The 26,647-nt window shown below is 42.9% G+C and overlaps 1 protein-coding gene across 2 annotated transcripts; it reads left to right on the plus strand.

The window, feature by feature from the left end:
* The first annotated feature begins 1,410 nt into the window (after positions 1-1,410).
* On the plus strand, positions 1,411-15,414 carry GREM1 (gremlin 1, DAN family BMP antagonist). 2 transcript variants are annotated; one of them, XM_017539534.2, is made up of 3 exons: positions 1,411-1,581; positions 11,306-11,872; positions 13,726-15,414. In XM_017539534.2, exons 1-2 carry the CDS (start codon positions 1,442-1,444, stop codon positions 11,859-11,861), a joined length of 696 nt encoding a protein of 231 aa, XP_017395023.1. In that variant the 5' UTR covers positions 1,411-1,441; the 3' UTR covers positions 11,862-11,872; positions 13,726-15,414. The 2 variants fall into 2 exon arrangements, with proteins under 2 accessions (XP_017395023.1, XP_017395022.1); XM_017539533.2 differs by having other exon boundaries at positions 1,412-1,581; positions 11,306-11,894.
* The last annotated feature ends 11,233 nt before the right edge of the window (positions 15,415-26,647 follow it).

Here is a 26,647-nt window from a genome sequence, read left to right on the forward strand (position 1 = left end):
ATGATTTAACAAAAAATGATAGGGAATTGTAAAGTGTAGCCTCGAGTTCATGTGTAGAAACTGCCATCTGCACAATCAAAACATTCAGACTAAGATTTTAAAGATATTAATACAGACTTCCTTTTTTTACTTAAAAATATATTTCATTTTCCTAATAGCATCTAGTAGATGTTTCTCCCCCCTAACGCTGGACTAAAAAAAAAAGGCTGTTTTCTGGTCTGGCTTTGTTTTTCTAGGCAAGTACTTAAATTACGGGTGTTTCATAAGTATCTTTTGATGGATTTCCTTGTTTCGTTTATTTTGCTTTAAGCAATGCAGACACCTTCAAATTTCTTTATAACCAATCTTTTTCAAAGTCTTTTGAGGTGGTTGATGGAGCTTGTCTGCAGATCATGTAGACGTGCTGATTTTGGCACGGACTTCAGCTTCGACACACAAAACAATGTCTTTGAGGAACCAATTTTTCAAGCTAAGAACAAATGAGTGTTTGCTCATCTTTCGGAAAAATATTTATATACTTGGGATCCGGAATGTGACAACGGTTTTACACGCTTGTAGGTTTTTTCCTAAATATCTGGGGAATTACTTCCTCATCTAACGTTTTATTTTCCTGACCCGTCTTTAATACGCTACAGAAAACCCCTCTCGCCCAGTGACTGTCTTCTCTAGGATCATTGAAGAATAGAGGCCTTGACTTTTGACGGTCCTTTTCGGTTTTTTTCCTCCTCCCGTTACTCTTCTCTGTACTCACAGCCGAGGCAGCCGGCGTCTGGGCTGAAAGAACCCTTGGCGGGCGAGGAGAGGAGGGTGTCATGTTGGCGACAGGCTTCTGCTGGCGGCCAGCGAGCCCGCCGGGTTAACGGGGGCGCCGGAGTCGGCGCCCTCGAAGTTGGGGGCGTCGGGCGGGGCCTCACGGGAGCCGCGACTGTCGCTCGACCAGAGCATCCCACAGTGTCCCGTTCCCTCCAGAGTGGAAGAATCGCCGAATCTGGCGCGATCCCACGGAGATATCGCTCTTCGCGGTGCAGTCTCCGCTACTGAGCGCGGGACCAATGCAGGCGAAGTCGGGCGGGCGACAGGGAAAGCCCAGACCTGGGGCAGAGAAGGAATGAGGGGCCGGGAGCCGGGGGGATTTCCTCCCGCTCTTCCCTCTCCAACGGGAGCGGAAAATGTGATTTGCTGTGCATTCCAGGCGCGGTTCCCTGGGGTGACCTCTCCCAGCCGGCCTGGGCGGAGGGAGCAGACAAAGAGGCGAGGCGGGCGGAGAGGGGACCCCGTGGGGAAGCAGGAGGGTTGCGGGGGGCGGGGGCAGTATCGGGAAAGGGGGCGGATAGCGGGTCTGGCGGTGGCGGCGGCGCCTGGCCAATGGAGAGGCGCGGCCCCGGGCGCCGTCTTAGGCTGCCGGCATTTAAACGGGAGACTGCGCAATGCCTGGCACTCGATGCGCCCTCCGCGGACCGGGCGATCCAGTGCACCGCCGCAGCGTTACTCTGTCCGGCCGAGCCCCGGCGGCTCTGGCCGCGGCAGCCCTCAGCGCCACGCGTCGAAAGCGCAGGCCCCGAGGACCTGCCGCACTGACAGGTGAGCGCGGACGCACCTGGCAAGGAGTGAGTGTGGTGGAAGGAAGAGGGCGGCCAACGAACCGCAGAGACCCACTCGGTTCCATGCGCGGCAGCCCTCTGCGCGCAGGCCCGGGTGCGCTGTTCGCGGTGTCGAATCGTGCAGAACCATCGTGGGGTCCTTCTGAGATCTCGGACACCATGATGTCGCTGCTCTGGGTCTGCTGGGAAGCTTAGGAAAAGGTTGTCAAGAGCGGGCAGGATGACCCCAGCTCCTGGAACCCTCCGAACACGCTCCTGATGCTCGTGGCAGCAGCGCCTGGCACACGCGCCCGCATAGCGAGGGCGCGCAGTCCCGGCCGCCGACAGCGCGGCAAGTTGCCTTGAGAGGGTCCCATGGGCTTGAGGCGCTGCGCTGGGTCTGGGGGGCGTCTTGAGATGCCCATTGGAGACTGCAGGCTGGAGCATCTGCCCATCCCCGAGGCGAGATGGAGACTGGCAGGAGCAGAGCCGCTGTGTTCAGCCACAGCGGAAAATGGAACCTTGGGTAACCCGACAGCTGGGGTGCGGGGCGCGGCCCTGGCCGTAGGGTCCAGCGAACCAGCAGTGCTCACACGGCATACATCAACCGCTTGCCGACCGGCCACGCACTCGCGGTGCTCGCTTCTCTACTCGAGCCTCTTCTCGGCCCCACGCACGCCTGGGCTGAATGGTAGACGTTTTGGCGCCGGGCAGCGGCCACCGGCTGGTTCCCACTTCCGCGCGCATCCCTTAAACTGTGTCCTACAGGCCCCGGCCTTGCTGCGCCTCGCTGCGCCTCACTAGCTCCTGAGGATGAGGGACTGGCCGCGGACTCGGGTTGGCAGCTCCAAAGAGCTGAGCGTCTGTGGTTCTCGCTTGCCTCCTGGCTCAATCCGCTGGCCCCTCCACAGCATGCGGTGTAAGGGCACGGCACGGTAGGGGAGTGGGAGGTACATTGGGGCTGTCACCCCCTTGCTGGCTGGAGTTATTTGTGGACTACAGGCTCCGGCAGAACAGATGTGCCACCACTCACTTGACATTGCCTTCAGATCGCAGCTCTTCCTTGGGAGCGCCCCAGCTTGGCATTTATTTGCCTGAGCCAGGCACTGGCGACGGTCCCGGCCCAGGCAGGGAGGGATGGGTGGCAGGTGATCAGCCTCCGCTGTGAATAAACTCCTGCCTCCCCAGAGCGGTCCCTAATGCGCTCCCAGGTCGAACCCGTCTACTGCCTTCACCTCCTCGACCGACTCGAATCCTGTCTGTTATAGACAGAAATACAGCCTCAGCGGTTAGGGGTTAAAAATCTCCTCTTAAATGGTCCGAGGGCAGAGAGGTGACCACCGATAGGTAATTGGATCTCCTGCTGGAAACAGCAAATCTGGGCGGTGTGCACGTCTGTTTATGTTCCCCTTCGAGATGGTGCCAGGACACGAACTGATTAAAACAATCTATTGTGTCAAGTGGCTCACTAGGGTTTTAAGCTGTCCCAGGGACCCCAGAGTAGTGGCTTCCTTCTGGCTGTACACACAAGTTAAATAAATAGCACAGAAGAGGTTAAGATAACCCCATCCTAGGGTGAGGAGTCCTCTTTCATCCCTAGGGCTTCCCCCTCTCCTCTTTCTGGAAGGAGGGGGAGCATGAAAGTCTTGGGATGTACTTTTCAAAGCAAGGAGGGGAAAGATCTTAGGAAAACTGCAGATTCTTACTACCCCCTCGAGTCAAGCCTACAACAGTAGGTGATTTGATTACTATCTCTGGATAAATTGCACTGTCAACTTGTTAATATTAACTATTTAAGGGATTTTTATCGGGATAGTGGCAGTGTTGTGTGTGTCTGTGTGTTTAACCCCCAGGTCATTGTAGGAATTAGTCTTTTGTAAACTGTAATTTCACAGGTTTCCCATTTTCTTAAAAGCTCATTTTTAGTGAAATGTTTGGGTAACTCACGCTCTGTAGGAAATCCAGGTTGACTAATGTGCTTTTTAAGTGTAGTTACACAGAAGAATACAAACCTATTATGTACCCACATCTCTGAATGAGGGCTGCCTACCCTGTCTTTGACAATAAGCCAATGATGTCTTCAGTCTTAATGGTCAAGTATTAAGTGATAAAATTCAAAGAAATTTCATGCCACAGACACCTCCCCTGAAGAACTGCTTGTTGACAGCAAAGTTGTGGAGCATGTTCCAAAACAGTAAAGGAGAGCCAGGAAACCTAAACATTTTACGTAAAGAAAAGGGTTTGGCGGACAGTGGCTAGGGGAGGTGACTGCAGCCTCCAACCAAAAAGCAACAATTAGGCAAGTGCTACCAGCCCGTGTCTGACATCTTCAAAAAAAAATCTTTAGTTTTAACATATGCTCCTAGAAATTCAAAGTACAACGAATTCATTCTTGGGACGAGGGAAATCTTTGGTTACATCTGAACACGAAGATAGAAAATAGACAATTGTTTCATTTGTAATCTTCAATTTGTATTGTATTAGAAAACATATCCGTGGTTCCATTGTTAAGGACAGCACTAGGTGTCAACAGGACAGTGGTTAAGGACCTGTGTTTGGGGCCAGATGGAATTAGGTTTAAACTGCTGGCTCTCCAGCTTATGAGCTGTGTGACCTTGGACAGATTGCTAACTTTTCTGAGTATAGGTTCCATGACTGGTAAAAAGATAGTTTTCTACCTCATTTTATTATGGAAAAATGATAAAATTGGGTCAGAATTCAGCATAATGCCTGGCACAGTAAGGGCTTCAAAATGAAAGATAACTCTTATTAGTAATGTTAGGAAAAGTAGTCATGTTACAGAGAAGCAGGATAATATTGAAGGGCAGTTCCAAAATGAAATCCTGAATATCCTGCATTATGCAGTGACTGACAAATCCTTCACTACAGAACAGAACCTATAACATGGCCATGTCTCAGTAGTGCTGCTCAGTGAACACAGTATTACTAACTCGGTTGACCTCAAGAATTGTATATAGTCATTAACATGCCTAAGAACTTTGACTCCTGAGATATTTCACATCTAGGTGGTCTCCCTGTCCTTCGCAATGTTGGGCCCCAGCCAGATTTAGCTGACTTGGTCTTCAGACACTCTAGTCTTCAGACTATAGTCTCTGTTAAGGGTTTTTACAACACAAAGGGGATGAGACTTTATCCTCTGTGTGCGAATCGGGAACTCTTAATACCTCCTTGGTGCAACTTGATTTTTTTTTTCTTTTTTTCCTCCAGACAATTGTCTTTAAAAATTAAAGATCACATTGAAAAAGTTATACTTTTCCCAAAAATTTAGACCTGAGAAAAAGGAATTTTTCTAAAACCTGGCCTACAATTAGAGCATTTGCAGTCACTTCCACTATTTCTTATGCTGGGAGAATAATTTGATGCCATGCCTATTGAATGTCTTTCTAACGCTTGATTCAACAGGAGGTCATTGACCAGAAGTCCAGGCACAGATACTTAATTTTCACTGTAATTCCTACTCAAAACTCCCTTTCACTGATTCTGAGGAGGTTGCTTAGCTAAAATGAGAAATGCAGCAAGAGTGATGGAAGGAGCTGGCTTAAACTTTCCCAGAAACATCAAGGACACTGGAAACAGGCCATACAGATACCGTTTTTGAGTCCTGAGAATTAGAATATTATGTTCCTAGAGGCTTTGTAAAAACGAATAGATCGCCATGACCTGCACAGGATAGAGGTGGTTAATGTGGCTTACCTTGCTTGTGGCTGTTTACTCTTGATCCCTGAGGGAAACAAAGGAAAGCGTGCAGTAGGGGGACTTGCTTTCAGCGTATGTGTCCTTTGGGACAAGTAAAATGAAAGAGGATAGAGGCAAAGAGGGGAAAAAAGAGGTGGAGATGGGGTGAGACTTGCTGGTGGAGAACAGTTGCAAAGAAAACTCAGAAGATCACATTTCTTGAAGCTGAATTGCATTGATGGGAAGTGGAGGCAGAGTTGGAAAAGGAGATGTTGGGTATCTTGATGCACCTTGGGTCTATGAGATGCAGCTTAATTTAATGACACGAATAGGCCACTTCACAAGTGGAAATTACCATAGTCTTTGCAGCTAATGACTGGGTATGGATGTCATAGGAACCTAAGTCTGGATAAGCTATGGATTGAATTTGTACTATGGGACTCCCTGCTACATCTTGTTGTGGAAAAGAATTGTCCTCAAGAAATGTGCATCTTCATTTCCTCTACATCTCTGATATTTACAAAGTGCACATTATTTGGTGACAATACAATTGGGATTTCATGTGCACATCATTCCTCTTTGAAGAATCAAGAGCAGTTTGTGGGTGGCGAGAGCTTGGATGATGGATCAGGATGTGGCAGAGCCTTGGTTCCACTATGAATTACAGTTCTTACCCTACTGGCCGTCACTCATGTAGAGCAGCTAGTGTGCCTCAGAGCACTGCTGTTGAGAAGCTGAGGTCTCGATTGACATTAAGTTGGTGTTTACTTCTCTGAATAAACAAAGGTTGACAACTCGAACATCTTCCAATAAGTAAAGATTTTTGAAGAAAAGGCTTTTAAAAAACGAATAACAATTTAACTTTCCGTAGCTAATAAATCTTACTTTGAGAAAAAGCCTGTCATTCTAGACCCTTTGGCTTAGAAGGTAGACATACTCCCATAGGAACAAAGTCTGTCCAAATTAAAACTGAAAACCAGTTGACTAATTTTGAATTTACAACTCTGCTGCTGGCTTCTGCCATAGTATTAATTTCAATGGCTTCAATTAGAAAGTGAAACCCATGGATTCCAGATGAAGACTGATAAAATGTGAGGAACATTTGGAATTCCTAAAAAGACAAGTCTTAGGAAGCTCTCTAGGATGGAAGGAATTTGCCACGCTGAGAGTCAGACATGCAAAGGATTGCAATTGCCTCTTCTGTTCACGGGCACTAGTGAAGGTGTTTAAAACGCAAAGAATGGTAACTCTGTAAATTAGTGAGGTTCATAACAATCGTGCATTTACCAAATTTTAACGAGCACCTGCCTTGTGCCAGGCACTGAGGGTAAGGTGATGAATAAGCCCTCATCAACTCTCAGACTAGCTATTTACTCAACAGATGTGAAAATGCCAAGAAGGAAAAGTTGTCTAAAGAAAGCCTTAAGTTGGTTCAGAGAAATAAAATTGCATTTTTCGGATAGATATTTGTGGAAAGGTATGGCCTTATGAGGTAAACCTGTCATATGCAGTTAACATACATTGCCAGTTAGTCTCAGATTGACTTCAGATGTTGAACTTGGAGAGTCTTGGTCTGGGAGGGGTGACATTGTCTGGAGACCATTTTCTTGAGGTAGAGGAAGATTGTGGGCATAGGCCTGGGGCCATCTCCTGTATTCCTCCTCTGAAAAGGGCAGCAACTGAATTGTATTTTATTTTAACTTTTGTCCCTATTGAATAAATAGCAGAAACTCGTGAAACCTCAAATTCACAATGTATTTTGAGACGAGGAGAATGGCTCAACTTATCCTAGTCACAGGAAAAATTCAGTCCTGTATTATAACTGGACTTTTCTCATAAGTGATTTTTTTTTTTTTTTCCATTCTTACTATACTTCAAGTTTTGGGATACACGGGCAGAATGTGCAGATTTGTTACATTGGTATGCACATGCCATGGTGATCTGCTACAGCCATCAGCCAGTCATCTATTAGGTGTTTCTCCTAAAGCTATCCCTCCCCTAGACTCCTACTCCCCAACAGGCCCTGGTGTGTGATGTTCCCCTCCCTGTGTCCATGTGGTCTCATGGATCAACTGCCACTTACAAGTGAGAACATGTGGTGTTTGGTTTTCTATTGTGTTACTTTGCCAAGAATGCGTCATCCATGTTCCTGAAAAGAATATGAACTTTTTTATGGCTGCATAGTATTCCATGGTGTACATGTGCCACAGTTTCTTTATCCACTCTCACTGATGGGCACTTGGGTTGGTTCCAGGTCTTTGTTGTGAATAGTGCCACAAACGTGTGCATGTGTCTTCATGTAATTTATCATCCTTCGGGTATATAATGGGATTGCTGGGTCAAATGGTATTTCTGGTTCTAGATCTTTGAGGACTCGCCACACTGTCTTCCACAGTGGTTGAACTAATTTACACACCCACCAACGGTGTAAATGCATTCCTGTTTCTCCACATCCTCTCCAGCATCTGTTTCCTGACTGTTTAATGATTGCCATTCTAACTGGTGTGAAATGGTACCTCATTGTGGTTTTGATTTGCATTTTTCTAAAGACCAGTGATGTTTTTTCATGTTTATTGGCCACACAAATGTCTTCTTTTAAGAAGTGTCTGTTTATATCCTTCATCTGTTTTTTGATGGGGTAGTGTTTTTTTTTTTTTTTCTTGTAAATTTAAGTTTCTGTAGATATTAGCCCTTTGTGAGACGGATAGATTGCAAAAATTTTCTCCCATTCTGTAGGTTGCCTGTTCACTATGATAGTTTCTTTTGCTGTGTAGAAGCTCATTAGTTTAATTAGATCCCGTTTGTCAATTTTGGCTTCTGTTGCCATTGCTTTTAGTGTTTTAGTCATGAAGTCCTTGCCCATGCCTATGTCCTGAATAGTATTGCTTAGGTTTTCTTCTAGGGTTTTTATGGTTTTGGGTCTGACGTTTAAGTCTTCAATCCATCTTGAGTTAATTTTTGCATAAGGTGTAAGGAAGGGGTCCAGTTTCAGTTTTCTGCATATGGCTAGCCAGTTTTCCCAACACCACTTGTTAAATAGGGAATTCTTTCCTTATTGCTTGTTTTTGTCAGGTTTGTCAAAGATCAGATGGTTGTAGATGTGTGGTGGTATCTGAGGCCTTTCTTCTGTCTATATATTGTGGTCTATATTGGTCTACATATCTGTTTTGGCACCAGTACCATGCTGTTTTGGTTACCGAAGCCTTGTATGGTGTGATGCTTCCAGCTTTGTTCTTTTGTTTAGGATTGTCTTCGCTATACAGGCTCTCTTTTGGTTACATAGGAAATTGAGTTTTTTTTTTTTTTTTTCATAGACATCTACAGGATGCTCCACCCCAAATCAACAGAATATACATTCTTCTCAGTACATCACACCTATTCTAACGTTGATCATATAATTGGAAGTAAAACACTCCTCAGAAAATGCAAAAGAACAGAAATCATAAGTCTCTCAGACCACAATGCAATCAAATAAGAAATCAAGATTAAGAAACTCAAAACTGCACAACTTACACGGAAGCTGAACAACCTGCCTTTGAGTAACTACTGGGTAAATAACAAAATTAAGCTAAGAATAAGTTATAAGAAACCAATGTGAACAAAGACACAGCGTACCAGAATCTCGGACACAGCTAAAGCAGTGTTGAGGGAAATTGATAACACTAAATGCCCACAGGAGACAGCTGGAGCTGAATGTCACATTATCAGCTCCAAACTTGAACTGGTCTAAAAGTACTCAGTTAATGCTGGGAAGATGGTGCCATTTAAAGATATCTTAAATTCAGTATTTTATTATCTTAATTTCACATTATTCTAGGGTTGAATGGTGTTTCCTTACTGTACGCTGTCGATTAGAAAATCTAGATTTTACGCTCTTTGTGCAAGGTAATTGTTCTGGCTAACAATACCAACTTGTCCAGTTTTGGAGGAAGAAATAATGTTACTGTTCAGTTGGACTAAGTGGTTAAGTGTAATACTGGTGTTCAAAAGAGCAGGGAAATGGGGGCTACACAGCTGTGTTGTTAGGTTCAGAAACCATAGGAATTGGACAGGAGAAGCTTCAGGATTCAAGTCTGGTTGTTGTGATGGCCACAGGAGAGGCTGTGAATTTGAAACTGCATTCATTGAAAAGAAAATCCTTCCACATGTTAATTCTGTATGTGCCCCATGGCAGCAAGTACTCACAGGCCTTGCTACTCGAAGCTTAATAAGACAGACCTGCTGAATCGGAATCTGCATCTTAATGATATCTCCAGATAACTGTACTTTCAGGTCTAAGAAGCACTGTCCGAAGAGACTTCTTAGGCTTGAGGCTTCTCTCTTGTACTCTCCTTTTTAAAAATAAGCTGCTCTGGCTGGGCATGGTGGCTCATGTCTATTATCCCAGCACTTTGGGAGGCCGACGTGGAAGGATCACCTGAGGTCAAGAGTTGAAGACCAGCCTGGCCAATGTGGTGAAACCCCGTCTCTACTAAACATATAAAAATTAGCTGGGCATGATGGCACGTGCCTGTAATCCCAACTACTCAGGAGACTGAGGCAGGGAATTGGCTAGAACCCAGGGAGGTATATGTTGCAGTGAGCCGAGATCGCACCATTGCACTCCAGTCTGGGCGTCCCAATGAGACTGTCTCAAAAAAAAAAAAAAATCTCCTCACCCTCCTCCTCCTCCTCTTCCTCCTCCTGTCTGCCCTACCTCCCCTGAATACCCACTTGTAGAAGAGTCCCCCTTTCTCTGAATTGCATTCTTCCCTCCATTTGTTTTGTCTATGCTTTCCTATTTTGTTTTCCCTCTGCTTTACCTCGTTATCTTTTTGCCACTGTTCACATGTCACTGCCCCGTCAGACCCATATCTAGCTTCAGACCTATTCATAGTAATTCATTGCCATTAAGGTAGTCAACATGTCCATGGCATTTATTGATGTAAATATTTGCACATAATTGTTCCGTCATGCCCGTTTTTCTACCTTTTAAACTGTTTATATACAACACATGAGTGACATATTTCACTATTTAAAAGGTATTTAAAAGGTATTTAAAGAATGACACGCTGAGTATCTCTGCCCGGTTTCAAGGTGAGAGTAAGGGAGGCCACATGGCGGAGCCTCATGAGTCATGTCAGCTACCTGCTCCTGTCTTTGACTCTGTCTGCAGTACCGCCAACATTTGGTTAGTTCTCCAAATGCTCTCACATTGACATTGAGTTGGATCTGAACAATTTACGTGGGGGAGACAAGGTATTGGTACCTTTGCTTAAATTGAGTCACTTACTGAGAGGTAAAGTGACGGCCTTAAGATCAGACAGCAAGTTACTGCACCAGGATTGTGACGTTCCTGTTCTGTTTTCCCTCTGTCAGATGCTTTCTGGTCTCTATGAATCTCTCCTTCCACGTCTGATAAAAATGCAAAGTCTCATGAGCCATTCACAGCTCAGGTCTCCATGAATCTCCTTCCATGTCTGATAAAAATGCAAAGTCTCATGAGCATTCACAGCTCAGGTCTCCATGAATCTCCTTCCATGTCTGACAAAAATGCAAAGTCTCACAAGCATTCCGAGCTCAGGAAACCTCAGGCTGTTTGGGGAGAAAAGTCCTCTGGGCAGAAAGGTTAATTTATCTTGCTGTAAAACAAAACAAAGTTCCCTCCAAAAGGTGCAAAGGTCATAGGGCATAGGAGCTTACTAAATATTATCAAATACAAGAATGAATATAGTTAAGTAAATGTAATACAAAGTCATGCCGTTGATGCCAGAAGCCAGGGAGAAGTTCTTGTGAGAATAGAAAACAGCTAGGTCCTGGCTAAGTTTAAACTTGACTTTTAGTCACTGAGACTGTGGGGGAATTACTCCATGGATTGATGGCTGGGTCATGGAGATGACAGTACCTAATTCATACAGGTACTATGAGAAGTAAATGGAATAATTTACATACGTGTTTAACAAGTACCGTTTAAAATGCTAGGTGCTATTAACTTTTAAATTAACTTTGCCATGTTTTGTGTCTGCCCCTCTGTGCTTCCTCCCTTTTAGTATGAGCCGCACAGCTTACACGGTGGGAGCCCTGCTTCTCCTCTTGGGGACCCTGCTGCCTGCTGCTGAAGGGAAAAAGAAAGGGTCCCAAGGTGCCATCCCCCCGCCAGACAAGGCTCAGCACAATGACTCAGAGCAGACTCAGTCGCCCCAGCAGCCTGGCTCCAGGAACCGGGGGCGGGGCCAAGGGCGGGGCACAGCCGTGCCCGGGGAGGAGGTGCTGGAGTCCAGCCAAGAGGCCCTGCATGTGACGGAGCGCAAATACCTGAAGCGAGACTGGTGCAAAACCCAGCCGCTTAAGCAGACCATCCACGAGGAAGGGTGCAACAGTCGCACCATCATCAACCGCTTCTGTTACGGCCAGTGCAACTCCTTCTACATCCCCAGGCACATCCGGAAGGAGGAAGGCTCCTTTCAGTCCTGCTCCTTCTGCAAGCCCAAGAAATTCACTACCATGATGGTCACACTCAACTGCCCTGAACTACAGCCACCTACCAAGAAGAAGAGAGTCACACGTGTGAAGCAGTGTCGTTGCATATCCATCGACTTGGATTAAGCCAAATCCAGGTGTGCACCCAGCCTGTCCTAGGTATGCAGCCCCAGGAAGACCTAGACCTAAAACCACCAGATTCTTAACTGGCTTAAACCTAGAGGCCAGAAGAACCCCCAGCTGCCTCCTGGCAGGAGCCTGGTTCTGCGTAGTTTGTGTGGATGGTGCCTGTGGGTGCTTTTAGACACCAGAGGAAACAGTCTCTGCTAGAGAGCACTTCCTATTTTGTAAATGTATTTGCTTTAATGGGGATGGTAGCAGAAGCCCACACTAACCTGCTCACGTCTAAAGGGGCGGGGCAGTGGTCTGGTTCTGCCCTTGTGTTCCTTGTGCCCTCCTGGGGACCAGAATCTCCCTTCAGAATGAATGTTCATGGAAGAGGCTATTCTGAGGGCAAGAGACATGTTTTAGTGCTGCATTCAACATGGAGAAGTCCTTTTTAACCTGTGCTTGCATCCTCCCTTCATCCTCCCTCCCACAGCCTGTCCCTTAAGTTGTGACTGTCAGTCTAATCTTTTTTGAAAAGGCCTTGCTCTGTTCCCCAGGCTGGAGTGCAGTGGCACAATTTCGGCACACTGCAACCTCTGTCTCCCTGGTTCAAGCAATTCTCCTGCCTCAGCCTCCTGAGTAGCTGGGATTACAGGCGTGTGCCACCACATCCAGCTAATTTTCATATTTTTCGTAGAGATGGGGTTTTGCTGTGTTGGCCAGGCTGGTCTTGAACTCCTGACCTCAGGTGATCCACCTGCCTCAGCCTTCCAAAGTGCTGGGATTCCAGGTGTGAGCCACCAGGGCCGGCCGATGTCAGTCTAATGTCACGTTTGCCAAGGTTTCTAGATTAATTCACTTAACCATGATGTAAATTTTTCATTTGTGAAGACCCTCCAGACTCTAGGAGAGGCTTATGGGGGCAAGGGCAAGCAAAGGGAGGGTAAGGCCAAATGAGGCCCAGCAAATGTCAGGGAGATTGCAGAGGCTTGAAAGGCCAGTGCCAGAACACAGTGAGGCCCATGGTTCTGAGAACATCTTTTCCTAGTATTTAACAGAACCCAAGTGAACAGAGAAGAAATGAGATTGCCAGAAAGTGATCAACTTTAGCCGTCACTGTGATCTGCTCAAACCTAACACCAAACTGAAAACACAAATATTTTCAGACTGAAGCAAGTTAGCCAAGCCAAACTAACCCCTCTGCTTTGTCCCTCAGGCGGAAAAGAGGTAGTTGAGAACTCTGCATAGGAGTAAGAAATGAAACCCTCAGAGGCTGAAAGTCCTTTTTTGTGATTATAATCAGCTAATTTCCAGTTCAGTATTTCCCATAATGCTTCTGAGAGCCCTTAACCTGATTGACAAAGATTCTGTCTCAGCTGAGCTCTGCTAAGGGTACCTGACAATATTCTAAGATGAGAGAGTTTAGGGACTGTTTTAGCAAGAGGTATTTTTGGGGTCTGTTTTAACCATTGTCAGGAGATTGGGACGGGAGAAGAGGAGAAGGAAATAAAGGGAAGTGCCTCTGGCTAGAGAGTAGTTAGGTGTTAACACCTGCTAGAGACACAAGGGATATGACCCGCCTTTCTTGATTTGCTCTCTGAGGATCAGAGGAGGACCCTGCTAGGAGAGCACTGCGTCATGGTGTGTTAGCTGTTCATCTGCTATTGGTTGGATGGACATACGGTAACCATTCAGTGTCTCCTGGTAGGCACTGTCCTGATTAAACTTGGCCTACTGACAATGCCTACTTAGGATTTATGTAGGGGCCAAAGTGCAGGGTGGGTGAACCTTGATGCATTTTGAATTTGGTTAACCTGATTTCTTCAAGCCTGAGGTTTTCTATGCAAACTCTCCGAATACTCTTTTTGCCTTATCTTCTCAGCCTCACTAGCCAAGTCCTATGTAATACGGAAAACAAGCACTGTAGACTTGGATTCAGACTTGGATTCAGTTGCCTATCAGGGCTCCAGCATTCAAAGAACCCTTGCAACTCAAGAAGCTGTTTCCTTGTTTTGATTCAGTGCTCTGCCGTCTAGCAACTATAAACAGCCATTTCAAGGCAGGAGATATTTTAAATGTCCAAAATATTGGGTCTGATTTTGAAACTTTCAAACTGACTACTGATTCTCGCACTAGGTGAATTTGTCCAAACACATTGTGTTTTGTATACACTGTATGACCCTGTCCCAGATCTTTGTATTATCCACATTCTCCAACAGTAAAGCACAGAATGGATTTGATTAAGCACACAAATGCTAAGGCAGAGTTTTGAGAGTGGGAGAGTAAAAAGGAAAGGAAGCCGAAGATACAAAACCACACCAGAGAGGATAAATGACACTCAGAACCAGCAAACACTGAATTTCTCTTAACTATGCCACAAGCCTGCTTTAACAGATGACTTAAGTTGGCAGCAGTAATCTTTTTAGGAGCTTTTACCACTGTCTTGCATATAAGTCCAGATTTGGCTCAAGTAAAGAGAAAATGCTCAAAACTAACTTCACTGGGATAATCAGCAGTGTAACTACCATGAAAGCACATCACTAGCCAAAGAGGGAAATGTTTGCTCTTCTTACTGTGCCTGTATTAAGACTAATGTGCTGTCTTCCAACATTTATTGCAAATGCCGTATCTGTAACATTTTATTGGAGTCATCGATGATGTAATGATACATACTTTTCATTATTATAGTAGAATATTTTTATGGCAAGATACTTGTGATCTTGATCGTACCTATTAAAATAATGCCAAACACCAAATACGAATTTTATGATGTATACTTTGTGCTTGGCATTAAAAGAAAATGCAATCCTGGAAGTCTGTAAGTTGTTTTTTGTTACTGTAGTTCAAGTGTAAGTGAAAAATCGGGAGAGGATAATTTCCACTGTGTGGAATGTGAATAGTTAAATGAAAAGTTATGGTTATTTAATGTAATTCAAATCTTTTGGTCACTGATTGCAAGCATGTTTTATTTTCCTCCTTTATCACTTTGAGTTGGGCAAAGAAGCAGCTGGCACCTAGTATGTTGTTGGGAGTCTCTTATCTGGTCAGCGGGAAACAAAATCTTTATCCATCTGAACGTGTGTTACTGAGTCAGTGCCTGAACCTTTATTTTTTAAAAATGTTCTTTAAAGGTTAACATTTCTAAAGCAATATTAAGGAAATACCATTTACTTGACATGTTATTTTCGAAGACTTATGTGTGTATACAAATAGCAGATACTGATGAATAGTTCACACAAAGTTTAAGGAGAAAATAAAAGTGGATATACAGAACACCTGTTAGTGACCAGTTAATGCTTAAGAGTGAAAGTAGTTCTATTGATTTGTCATTCCTCAAGATATTTAATATCGACTGTATTACGTATTATGTCTGCTTTAGTCAATTAAAAACAATTACATAGACTATGACTGAGGTACCTTGCTGTGTAGGAGAGGATGAAAGGATTTGATAGCCTCATAAAACTAATTTGGCTTCAAGTTTCATGAATCTGTAACTAGAATTTAATTTTCACCCCAATAATGTTCTATATAGCTTTTGCCAAAGAGCAACTAATAAATCAAACCTCTTTTTGTGTGTGAGCATACATTTGCGTTTTACCTGGTAGTGTTCCTAGAGCATGGATGGAGCAGAGATGCATTTATCATGGGAAGGGAGATGGAAAAGAGAACTAGAGCTCCTGCAGTCTTCAGTGGAGTTGATTCCTTTTGCCTAGGCATTTCAGATCCTGCTTGATTTCCATAGGACACCTCAGGTCGTGGCAAGGGAGAGCTGGTGTGCAATGGGAAGCATCCGCCTCTTCCATAGAGCACAGCTAGAAAGAAGAGCAATAAAGTGTTATAAGGGAGGCCGGCAGATGGAAGGGCCATCACACAAATTACAATAACTTCAGAGTGTTCCAGGGAAAAAAATTTTGGGGGCTCAGTAGAAGGAAAGGCTTCCTAATGATAGGGGTAACTGGCAATACCATGAGGTACCTTTAAAAGCTAGTGAACTCCTGTCCTTGGAAATACTAAACCATAGGCTAGATATAATTTAATAGTGTTGCGAGGTGTAGAGTTAAGTCACTGCCCTGGGTGTGCAATTGTGAATTTGTGGATTTGAGGCTCCTTTCTACTCAGATACGTAATACAAGATTTCTATTAGGGATGGGTGTTCTGACGATAATGAAAACCCTGGCAACTATGTACAGAATGATTACAATAGACCCTGTGCTAAGGATTTTCTGTGAATTGTTTTTCACTTAATCTTGACATTAGCTTATTGAGGGTAGGTACCGTTACCGCTGCTAGAAAGCAGCGAACTTAAATGGTTTTACTGTGATATTGGGACCTTTAAACACTATGCAAAACTGTGAGCAACTTTTATCTGTTTGTTCTTTAAAGAACAGAACACAGCACTCTAAAAATAGATCTAACTAGATGGTTCACATCTAGTGAATAAGGCCACCTTGAGGTTATAGTTGCATCATCAGGAGCCCAAGATCTGAAGCATTGAGTCAAAGCCTCTTTGCCACCCCCCTTTTTGTTATGGCCTTGGACTTGGAGGTGGATAGTGGAAGCAAGTACCAAGGAGACAGTGTTCTCAAAGCCACACCCAAGGGGAAACATCTGAACATAGGCCTGAATAGGTGAGTGGGACTTCACACGGATGAGCATTTAAAACCTAAGAAAAGTGTGTGGGATGATGTCAGCAACAATGCTAAGGATTCCCCAAAAGTCTGTCCTCCGTAACACCAATAGAATCTGGCAAAAGTAGACGCAACTTTTTATAGCTCTGGAAATTAACTGAAGACTTGCAGCAATTGGCAGGGCATTCATTCAAGGAAAGACTAAATCTCTACGAACAGTGAGCACTATGATACTGTAATTTTCACTATTCTCATCTCCCCCTCTTCAGCTCCACAATAGCTTTGAAATCAAATGCTGGTAAAAACTAGCCGTCTGGGAGCCACTGGATATGGCAGAACGGAGTTCTTCCAAAGTCCCATTCCTAGACAATTGTCATTTAACCTGTTGGGCAGACCCTGGAATCTCCACTTGCAAGGCTATCTTTATTTGACCTGATTAGAAGCTTCCCAGTATGAAAAATTTTGTCAAAACAATTAGGCAATCGATTATCTTCATGGCTGCCTGGGGCATCTGTATGACAGATGGGGAAAGCAATTGGCTAAACAAAAAGCCTTAAAAAAAGAACCTGGAAAATGAGATTTTCATAGGGGCTTTGAAATGCTCCAAAGTGTTACTGGTAATCTGGACTGCCAAATGCATAAATAGGACTCCATACATGCCCAGGACTGTACGCATGCTCAGGAAAGACCTGAGAAAGCCTTAAGCTCTCACTTCAGGCTGATCTTGGGGCTCTGCACAAGGGAGAAGAGTTAGGAATTGCCTGGCCGAGTGAGCGTTGAGTGTGCCTTAGCATTCACACAGAGCCCCTTGGCAAAAACTGGTTGAATTATTGGTTCTAAGTGTTTGAGGAAATCCCTGTACAACTATTAGATGACCACTAAGCTAACCAAGCTAAGACTTCAGTATCCACACACACAAAAATATAGACTTTATAGAATTAGTTCAGAAAAGTTATTTAAACAACAAACGCTGGGGAAATGACAGTATGATCAAATCATGCAGGGCCCTGTCTGCATGTGGGAATTCTCATCCAAGTCAAATTCTCTAACCGTCATAAAAAACCCAAGCCAGACTCCCTTCCAGTTCTCTGAAGTCACTTTCAGACCACGTTAGAGGAGACGTGAGCTGCTCTCCCCAAAAAGCCTCATGTGAGTAATAAACGTTTCATACTCCCTTGGGGGGTATATGACATCAATCTCAGTATCTGAACCAAATTTTGGTGACGTTTCATCTTGTTTACAAAACATACAGCAGGCTGGGCCCAGTGGTTCATGCCCATAATCCCAACACTTTGGGAAGTTGAGGCAGGAGGATCACGTGAGCTCCAGAGTTTGAGACTAGCCTGGAGAGCATAGTGAGACCTTGTCTCTACTAAAATTTTAAAAGAACTAGCCAGATGGGGTGACATGCACCTATCATCCCAGCTACTTGGGAGGCTGAGGCAGGATCAATTGAGTCCAGAAAGTCGTACCACTGCACCCTAGCCTACATGACCGAGTGAGTCTGTCTCAAAACCAAAACAAAACAAAAATACTGAAAGCTTTCCTTGTACAGCAACTAACAGGATATCTGCTGTCACTATTCAATACTCTGGAGGTTCTAGCTGGGGCAATTAGGCAAAAAAAGGGAAAAAGTTACCAAGATTAGAAAAGATCTCAGTTTTCAGATGACATAATCTTGTATGTAAAAATCCTAAGGCATTTACAAAAGAACTGCTACCTTACAAATTTTTGTAAGGCAAACACCCTTGTAATTACCATTAGGGGAATAAGTGTTTGCATGCATCACAGAAACTTATACCCCACCTCAATTTCAACCTTTTCCTGTACCATTGTAGTTAACGCTTCTCCTAAAATTTAATCGCCTCCTTGTATATATTTATAGTTCTATCACCGAAGTGTGTATCCCTAAACTCAACACCTTAGTCTGGTTGTAAACAGTTTAAATGAGAAAAGGGACTGAATTAAGGCAAACCTAAACCTTTTTGTATAATCTCGATGGTGGTTACCACCTAGGGCATTACAAATGTTTGCTTCTTGCTCTGGCACCAACAAATTGACTGAGCAGAAATTTATAATTGGATAATCGGGCAGGTGACATCAGCAAGATGTTGTATTAGAAGACGATGGACTCTTCAATCCACAAACTCACCTATTGTGCAAAAATTCATGGCTAAACTCCTTTGTGAGGAATCTAGAAATGAAAAGGATCCTGCACTCCAAGGAAATGGAAAAGCCAGACTCGGCGAAGCTGGTAGAGTTGAGACAGCACCCTGTCCGAATCTCTAACCACAGCACAGTGCCACATAGTCGGCAAGAGACTCCCTAGCACTCAGTTTCTCCCAGGTGAGAAGAGTTGGTTCACATATCTAGTACCTCCAACTTTTATGAGGGGATTCCCCAGAGGACTGGCTTCTATGGTGTCAGTCTTGGAGCTCTGACAGAATTGTTACAATCTAGCCACCTGGGGAAGGACAGAGACAGAGGTGTAGACCAGTAGATGACCTGGCACCCTGGCCTCTACTGCCTCACCTCCTTCCTGGCTCAGCACAGACAACAAAAATCATGTCTGCTTCTCCCTGGGGAAGGAATGATTTGTGAAAAGCCCCCAAATCTCTGGGCAGACTTCTTGGTGGGAGTCTTCTCTGAGGCGCACCAGTGAAGACTGGGACAGGTGGCTGCCTTATCTAATGTGCAGACACCAACACGGAGTTAAGGCAAATGAAGAATCACACAAAAATATTCCAAACCAAAGAACAAGATAAATCTCTGGAAATGGAGCAAATAAAGTTATGTGATTTATCTGACAGAGTTCAGAATAGCTCTTTTAAAGTTTTTTACCAGAGTCAAGAGAACAACGGATGAAAAAATGAATTTTCAGAGTATATTTAAAAGTACCAAAAAGGAGTCAAAGAACACAATAACTGAACTGAAAAAATTTACTACAGGACATCAACAGAAGACTAGGTTAATCAGAAGAATCAATGAACTTGAAGACAGATCATTGGAAATAGCTCAGTTAGAGGAAAAATGAAAATGAAAAAAGCCCAAAGGACTTATAGGACCCCATTATTGTATAGGCTGAACAACATACTCATTATTGGCATCATGCAAGAAAAGGGAGAAAAGAACTGAGAAGTTAAAGAAATAATGGCTGAAAACTTCTCAAATGTGGTGAAGAAACTGAACATTCTGATCCAAGAAGCCCAAAGTCATGAAAAAGTGATCCCAAAGCCTACAAGATTATTACAATTTGTCATCCTAGAGGAAGAAAAAAATCTTTCTCCCAGTGTCCATATTCAACTATTAGGGAAATATCTCAAGGACTTGGTTTGAGTTTCAAGTCCATTGGCTTTACAAATCAATGGTAACGAAATGGAGAGAGCTTTCTGATTTGCAAATGTGGTCTCATGTTACCCTGATGCCTAGAAAGGAAGCAGGAGATGTAACGCATGGCAGGAGATGCTGGATGGCACCACATGGGATGGGGGAAAGTAGCTGTTGCAAAAAAAAATTTTTTTTAAAGAAGAGATGGAAGGAGTCAAGGATAGTAAAGATCTGCTTAAACATTTAATGTTTCTCATCCACTATATTGTGTAGTAATAAACTTCTATACTTAAGGGGTTAGTACTGACACGTTTAAAATGAATGGTCTGGAAGGCAAGGAAGCTCATTTCCAACAGACTCATGCCACCTTGTTTGGTGACAAGGAACAGAACAGAGAAGGTGATTTCAGCCATAAATACAGGAGATAAATAAGATCCTTTAGTAAACATTAGTATCTAAACCTTGTTTTCATATTGGGGAAAGGAAATAGATCAAAGTACTGTGGTCTTCAGTATACAGACCTTTTACTTTCTTAGTTTATTCCAGGGTCTTTTATTCTTTTTTGGTGCTATTGTAAATAGCATTGTTTTCCTAATTTTAAGATAGTTCATTGTTGGTATAGAAATGCCATTGATTTTTGTATGTTGATTTTGTATCCTGCAACTTTACGGAATTTATTAGTTCTAACAGTATTTTGATGGAGTCTTCGGGGTTTTCTGTGTATAAGATGGTCACCTGCAAATAGCATTATTTTACTCTTCATTTTCAATGTGAACATCTTTATTTTTCTCACCTAATTCCTTTTGCTAGGACTTACAGCACTAAATTGAATACAAGTGATGAGAATGGGCGTGTATGCCTTCTTCCTAATCTTAAAGGAAAAGATTTTAGTATTTTCTACTATTGAGTATAATCTTGCAGGTTTTTAAAAAATATATGGCCTTTATTATATTGAGGTACTGTTCCTCTAATGGTTGAATGTTCTCATGAAAGTGTGTGAAATTTTGTCATACTTTTTCTACATCGAATGATTATGTACTTTTTATCATTGTGAATGGATATATCACATTAACTCATATCTTGACGCATATGTGCATCCCAGGGATAAATTCCATTTGGTCATAGTGTTTGAACCTTTTAATATGATGATAAATCTGGTTTGCCAGCATTTTATTGAGGATTTTTGCATCTATATATTCATCAAGGATATTGGCATGTAATTCTATTTTCTTGTGGTGTCTCTGGCTTTAGTATGAAGGTAATTCTGGCTTTATAAAATAGAAAGTGTTCCTCTTGGATTTTTTGGAAGAGCTTGAGAATAATTGGCATCAATTTTGTTAAATGTTTGGTTTAATTCACTAGTGAAATGATCTGGTTCTGGGCTTTGGGAGTTACTTTAGTTAGTGATATAATCTTTAGTCATAAGTCTGTCCAGTCTTTGTGTTTTTTCATGATTTAGTCATGTATTCATGGGTTGCAAGACTTAATATTCTTAAAATGCCCATATTACCCAAAGTGATCTATAGATTCAATGCAATCCCCATCAAAAATCCCAATGGCATTTTTATTTACAGAAATAGAATAATTCTAAAATTCATCTGAAGCCACAGAAGACAAACAAATCAATCTTGAAAAAGAACAAAGCTGGAGGCATTATACTTCTTGATTTCAAAATATCCTGCAAAAGTACAGTAACCAAAACAGTATGTTACCAGCATAAAGACAAACATACAGACCAACAGAATAGAGAGCTCAACAACGAATCTATGCATATACGGTCAACTGACATTTGGCAAGGGTGCCAAGCATACTCAATGGAGGAAATGACAGTCTCTTCCACAAATGGTGTCAGGAAAACTGGATATTCACAAAAGAATGAAATTGAACCCTATCTTATACTCAAAAATCAACTCAGAATTAAATGTAAGACCTGAAACGGTAAAAATCCTAGATGTAAACAGAGAAAGTTTCATGACATTGGCCTTGGCAATGATATGATGTATATGACAACAAAAGCAATAAAAATGAAAATAGACAAGTAGGACTACCTCAAATTAAGATGTTTCTGCAAAGCAACCAGCCAACTGAACAAAAAGCTAATCTATGGAAGAGAAGAGATGAGGGTGACATGAGACCACTTAGGCAAACCAGAATGCTCATTTCATTTGGCTACCATGATTGGTTCTAGAAATGGACTTGAAACTTAAAGTCCATAAGAATTTTCCTTAAGATTTGACTATGGAGGCTGGGAGATTTTTTTCCTGCTGGCAACCATCATTCCCAGGTATATGGATGAAACTACTTAAAGAATGAAGCCCCCATACAGAGAGAATCAGAGCTGTAAAAGGAACATGCTATCTTGATTTTTTTTTTTTTTTCTTTCTTGGATTGAGCCATGCCTGAAGTCCAGCCAACTTTTAAATTATCCTACAGTACTTAAAACTGCTTGGTAACCAAGTATGCTAAAATTTAGTTTAAAACAACAAACATCTATTATCTCCTGCCTTTCTGAGATGGAGGAGTGAGTGATCTGGGTGGTTCTGGCTCAATCTCTGGTGAGAGTGTAGTCAGGGTGTCAGTAGGGGGCTGCAATTATCTAAAGGCTGGAGATGCACGTTCAATGTGGTGTGCTCATATGGCTATTAGAGGGAGGCCGCAGTTCCTCCCCAGGTGAACCTCTCTTGACGACTTAATAACTGGCTTCCCCTAGAGTGAGTAATCAAAGAGACAGCAAGGATTGACAACCATGACAGCACAGTGCCTTTCATGGCTTACTCTTGAAAGTCAGAAACCTTTACTATTACTTTACCTTATTTGTTAGAGCAAGTCACTAAGTTTGCCCCCATGGAAGATGAGGGTATTTGGGCTTCACCTCTTGAAAAGAGAAGCACCCAAAAATCTGTGGCCTTTAAAAAAAGAAATTACACTCTAAGTTAGACGAGTCAATAAATTCCATTTTTGGCTTAGTTTGTATTGGGTTTCTATCACTTGTCACCAAAGAGTCCTAAGCAGTATCTATATCTGAGTCATTAAAGTTTCAAATATTGTTTATTGCTTTTACTCTAGTGAATTGATACACTGTCATTTAATGCAAACAAAGCAATGTTACTCTTTGTACAATGTTACACTTCTTGTACATTCCACAGAGGCAGGATAACACTGTATTGTTATGCTAACTGGCATCCAAAACTGGTTCTATGAAGGCGGGACCTTAGCATATAGCAGAGATAACATATCTTCCAGCAGATCCAGAGCTGTGTTTGGTAGGCAGAAATGAATGAAGGAGCTATTGCATCATTCATTCCTGTTTCTTCCCATTCCCTCTCTAAATCTCAACCCAGGCATTGCCTGCCTTGTTACTTGTTAAAAACTTGATTATGTATATTGCTTTAAAATAAAAACAAAATGCACTTTTACATAATTGTCTGGTTCTGATTAATTTTGAAAGGCAAGACAGATATTTAAATGACCCCTATTTTAGATGTAAACAAGCTGAAATCAAAATGATTTGCATAATGCCTCGAGTGATTTTCTTTTTTTTTTTTTGAGACAGAGTTTCACTCATGTTACCCAGGCCGGAGTGCAATGATGCCATCTCGGCTCACTGCAACCTCCACCTCCTGGGTTCAGGCAATTCTCCTGCCTCAGCCTCCTGAGTAGCTGGGATTACAGGCACGCGCCACCATGCCCAGCTGATATTTTGTATTTTTAGTAGAGACGGGGTTTCACCATGTTGACCAGGATGGTCTCGATCTCTTGACCTTGTGATCCACCCGCCTCGGCCTCCCAAAGTGCTGGGATTACAGGCTTGAGCCACCGCGCCCGGCCTGAGTGATTTGTTCTTTTAAATACTGTAGGAGAATGTTTGAGGATTAAAGACAATAAGCGAAGGTCAGAAAATAAAACTTACCTTTCTTTTCAACACTTTGAGAGGAGGCTATAATGTGTGGAGTTCAGAAAAGCCAGAATATGTATGGCATTGATGTGGCCCATTCACAATCTAGAATTTTTGATAGACGTGAGCAGTCATGGTGGAGTGGGTCAGACCATGCATGGCTCAGCTTCCTACTTCATGCCACACTGTTCAATCTGTTCACTTGATCCACATGCTAGGATGTGAGAATTTTTCTTACATCCCTTTGCTGGAGTCATCTTGGCTGTGCTTATGGTAGTGACAGTTTCAAAGAAGAGGAGCCCATAATGTCTCCCAGGCATACTACAAAGGAAATACAAGTCATCAAATAGCTGAATCTGGATCTGGGCCAGGATAACTGGACTCTTCTTATAGAAGGTGCCATGGGATCTATAGTGATGGCAGGTGATGGAAGAAGTGAGTCCCCTCAGCTTTATGTCTTGTCTGAAAGATGATAACCATGCTAATAAATTTAGTGCCACATTCTTTACCGTGTGCTCATCCGACCCCTAGAACAAGGCCATAAACCATAATGGGGTCCATGATGCTTTCAATTATTAGACATTTAATTCTGCTTTTCACTTTCTCTTCTGCCAAAATTTGGCTTTATTGATTACGCTTTATGGAAGGATGGAAGAGGGCAGAGGTAGAAAAAAGTCCACTTTTTAGAAATCCAAGAAGAATTACGTATCTGTCAAAATCCAGGCTCTCTAATGGGGGAACACAAAACATTTTTGCTATTGTATCTGCCATAAATACGTAGATACAATGAGCAGAGCCTGGCTGGGGGCATTCCTAAGCCTTTTCAGGGCCACAGGTTATAGTATGTTAACCCTCATTAAGAAAATCATTAAGTTTTTATTTTACTAGTAGTGAGGATATGTATAACCCCACTTATGGATATTTTGAGAGTAGGAAGGCATACAGAAAAGTTTATGGAATGTGTCAATGAGCTCCAGAGAGGCTCCATTTGCCAAGGAAAAAGGGAAAAGAATAGAAGTCGGTGTTAAAAGATGTTATTTGGGTTTCTTGCTCTAATACTTGACACCGAAAACTTGCCATTCCAGTTGTTGAAAGGAAGGCTGGAAGAGCTATTTTATTCCCTGCTGGTCTATTCTTGTGTATTTTATTAAACATTTTAACTAGTCACCGATTTCCAGACACAGTTAACACTCGAATGCCATATCCATACCAAATTCTCACCCATGATTCAAGGGAAACTGGGCACTACTCTCAAAATAGAAGTAACGAGCCATCAGCAGTAATGAAATACTAGACGGAAAAATCTCAATTCCAACTCCCTCCAGGAACTGAGACTCTAAAATATTCTTCTACCCTTAAACCTGTCTTGCAATCAAAAAGTATTTCATCAGCAATAAATGGTATGCTTGGTGAATAATCAAGATTGTGGAAGAGAATCATGTCTTTTGGAGAAGATGATCAGTCTAGGATGGTGCAAAATCTCTTGGTGATTTTCTCTTTAACTTTTGGCTGGGAGTGAAAGTTTTAGCTCAAAGATTAGGGTAGGTAAAAAGTGAGGAGAGGAAAAGCCTGAGGTAATCAGTAAACAGAAAATGCTGGTTTGCTTTGTAAGTTTCCAGAAGGCCACTAAGCAGGTAGGGAACCAAAATCAGTAGAAGGAAATTGCAATGGAAGGGAAACATACAAGTGGGACTGAGCAGTATGAAGCAATTTGTGGGTCCTTTAATGGAAACCTTATCCACTATATTGGAGAATGAGTGAACCATGTCAGTAGCTAAAGAATGCTGCCAAGAACTCTGATGTTCTAAATACAGAATCCATATTGCCATTGTCTGCATTCCTTTCTAGAGTTTTTGGAGTGAGGAATTGGTGAGGGGGGAGAGGATTGGAATGAGGAAGTACTGAGTAGTTGGAAAATATGGTTAATTGTGGCACTTCCTTCTTTGATTGCTCTCTGAAACAATGGGGGAAAAATCCTATCCTGCCTTTTTGCCGTTCATTCATTAGAACAAATGAAGTCAGAGTCATGTGTACTGTGCCTAGTTGTGGATAGATATTAAGAAAGGCCTTTAAATTGAATCATGTCTACTTTATTTTTTTTTATTTTTATTTTGAGACAGCCTTGTTCTGTCACCTAGGCTGGCGTGCAGTGGTGCAATACTGGCTGACTGCAGCCTCTGCCTCCCAGCGATTCTCGTGCCTCAGCCTCCCAAGTAGCTGGGATTAGGCATGTGCCACAATGCCTGGCCAATTTTTGTATTTTTAGTAAAGATGGGGTTCTACCATGTTGGCCAGGCTGGTCTCGAACTCCCAAGCTCAGGTGATCCACCCACTGTGGCTTCCAAAGCTCCGGGATTACAGGCATGAGCCACTATGCCCAGCCCATGTATAGAATTTATACAGACGTTAAATAAATTCCTAGTCGAACAGCACAGTTCGACTAGGAATTTACTTAATGTCTGTATAAAGCATAGCTTTGCTTTGCAAGTGTGTGTTTTTATAACCAAAATTGGGGAGAGAATGGGGAGAAGGGAGGCACACAAGTTTTCAACTATGTTTTTGGTGACTCGGTGTCAAATTGTGATTTGGGCAGAAACAGTCAAATAATTCAACACGATGTGTCTCCTTAACTAAGTTAGCTTTAGAAACCAAAAAGTTCTAGCTTTAGGGGATGAGCCTATACAGGAGAGAGGGGTCAGTGGACGAGGCCATGTGATGACAACATGGGCATGGCTTTGGGTTCTTGAAGGACTCGGATGACCAAAGAGGCACAGGAACAAACTCCTGAGCACATTTCTATGTGATCCTGTAGAGCTTGTTTTTTGTTGAGAGTGTCAGGAGGTTTGACTGATTCGCCCAATATGCCTCAGTGGGAGCTGAAAAAGCCATGTTCTCTAGACCCCAAAAATGAGTGGATGAATTCAGCAATTGGTAGGTAATGTGATCTGCCTTTT

This window comes from Cebus imitator, unplaced genomic scaffold, assembly GCF_001604975.1.
Source record: "Cebus imitator isolate Cc_AM_T3 unplaced genomic scaffold, Cebus_imitator-1.0 Scaffold119, whole genome shotgun sequence".
In the NCBI taxonomy this organism is placed as follows: Eukaryota; Metazoa; Chordata; class Mammalia; order Primates; family Cebidae; genus Cebus; species Cebus imitator.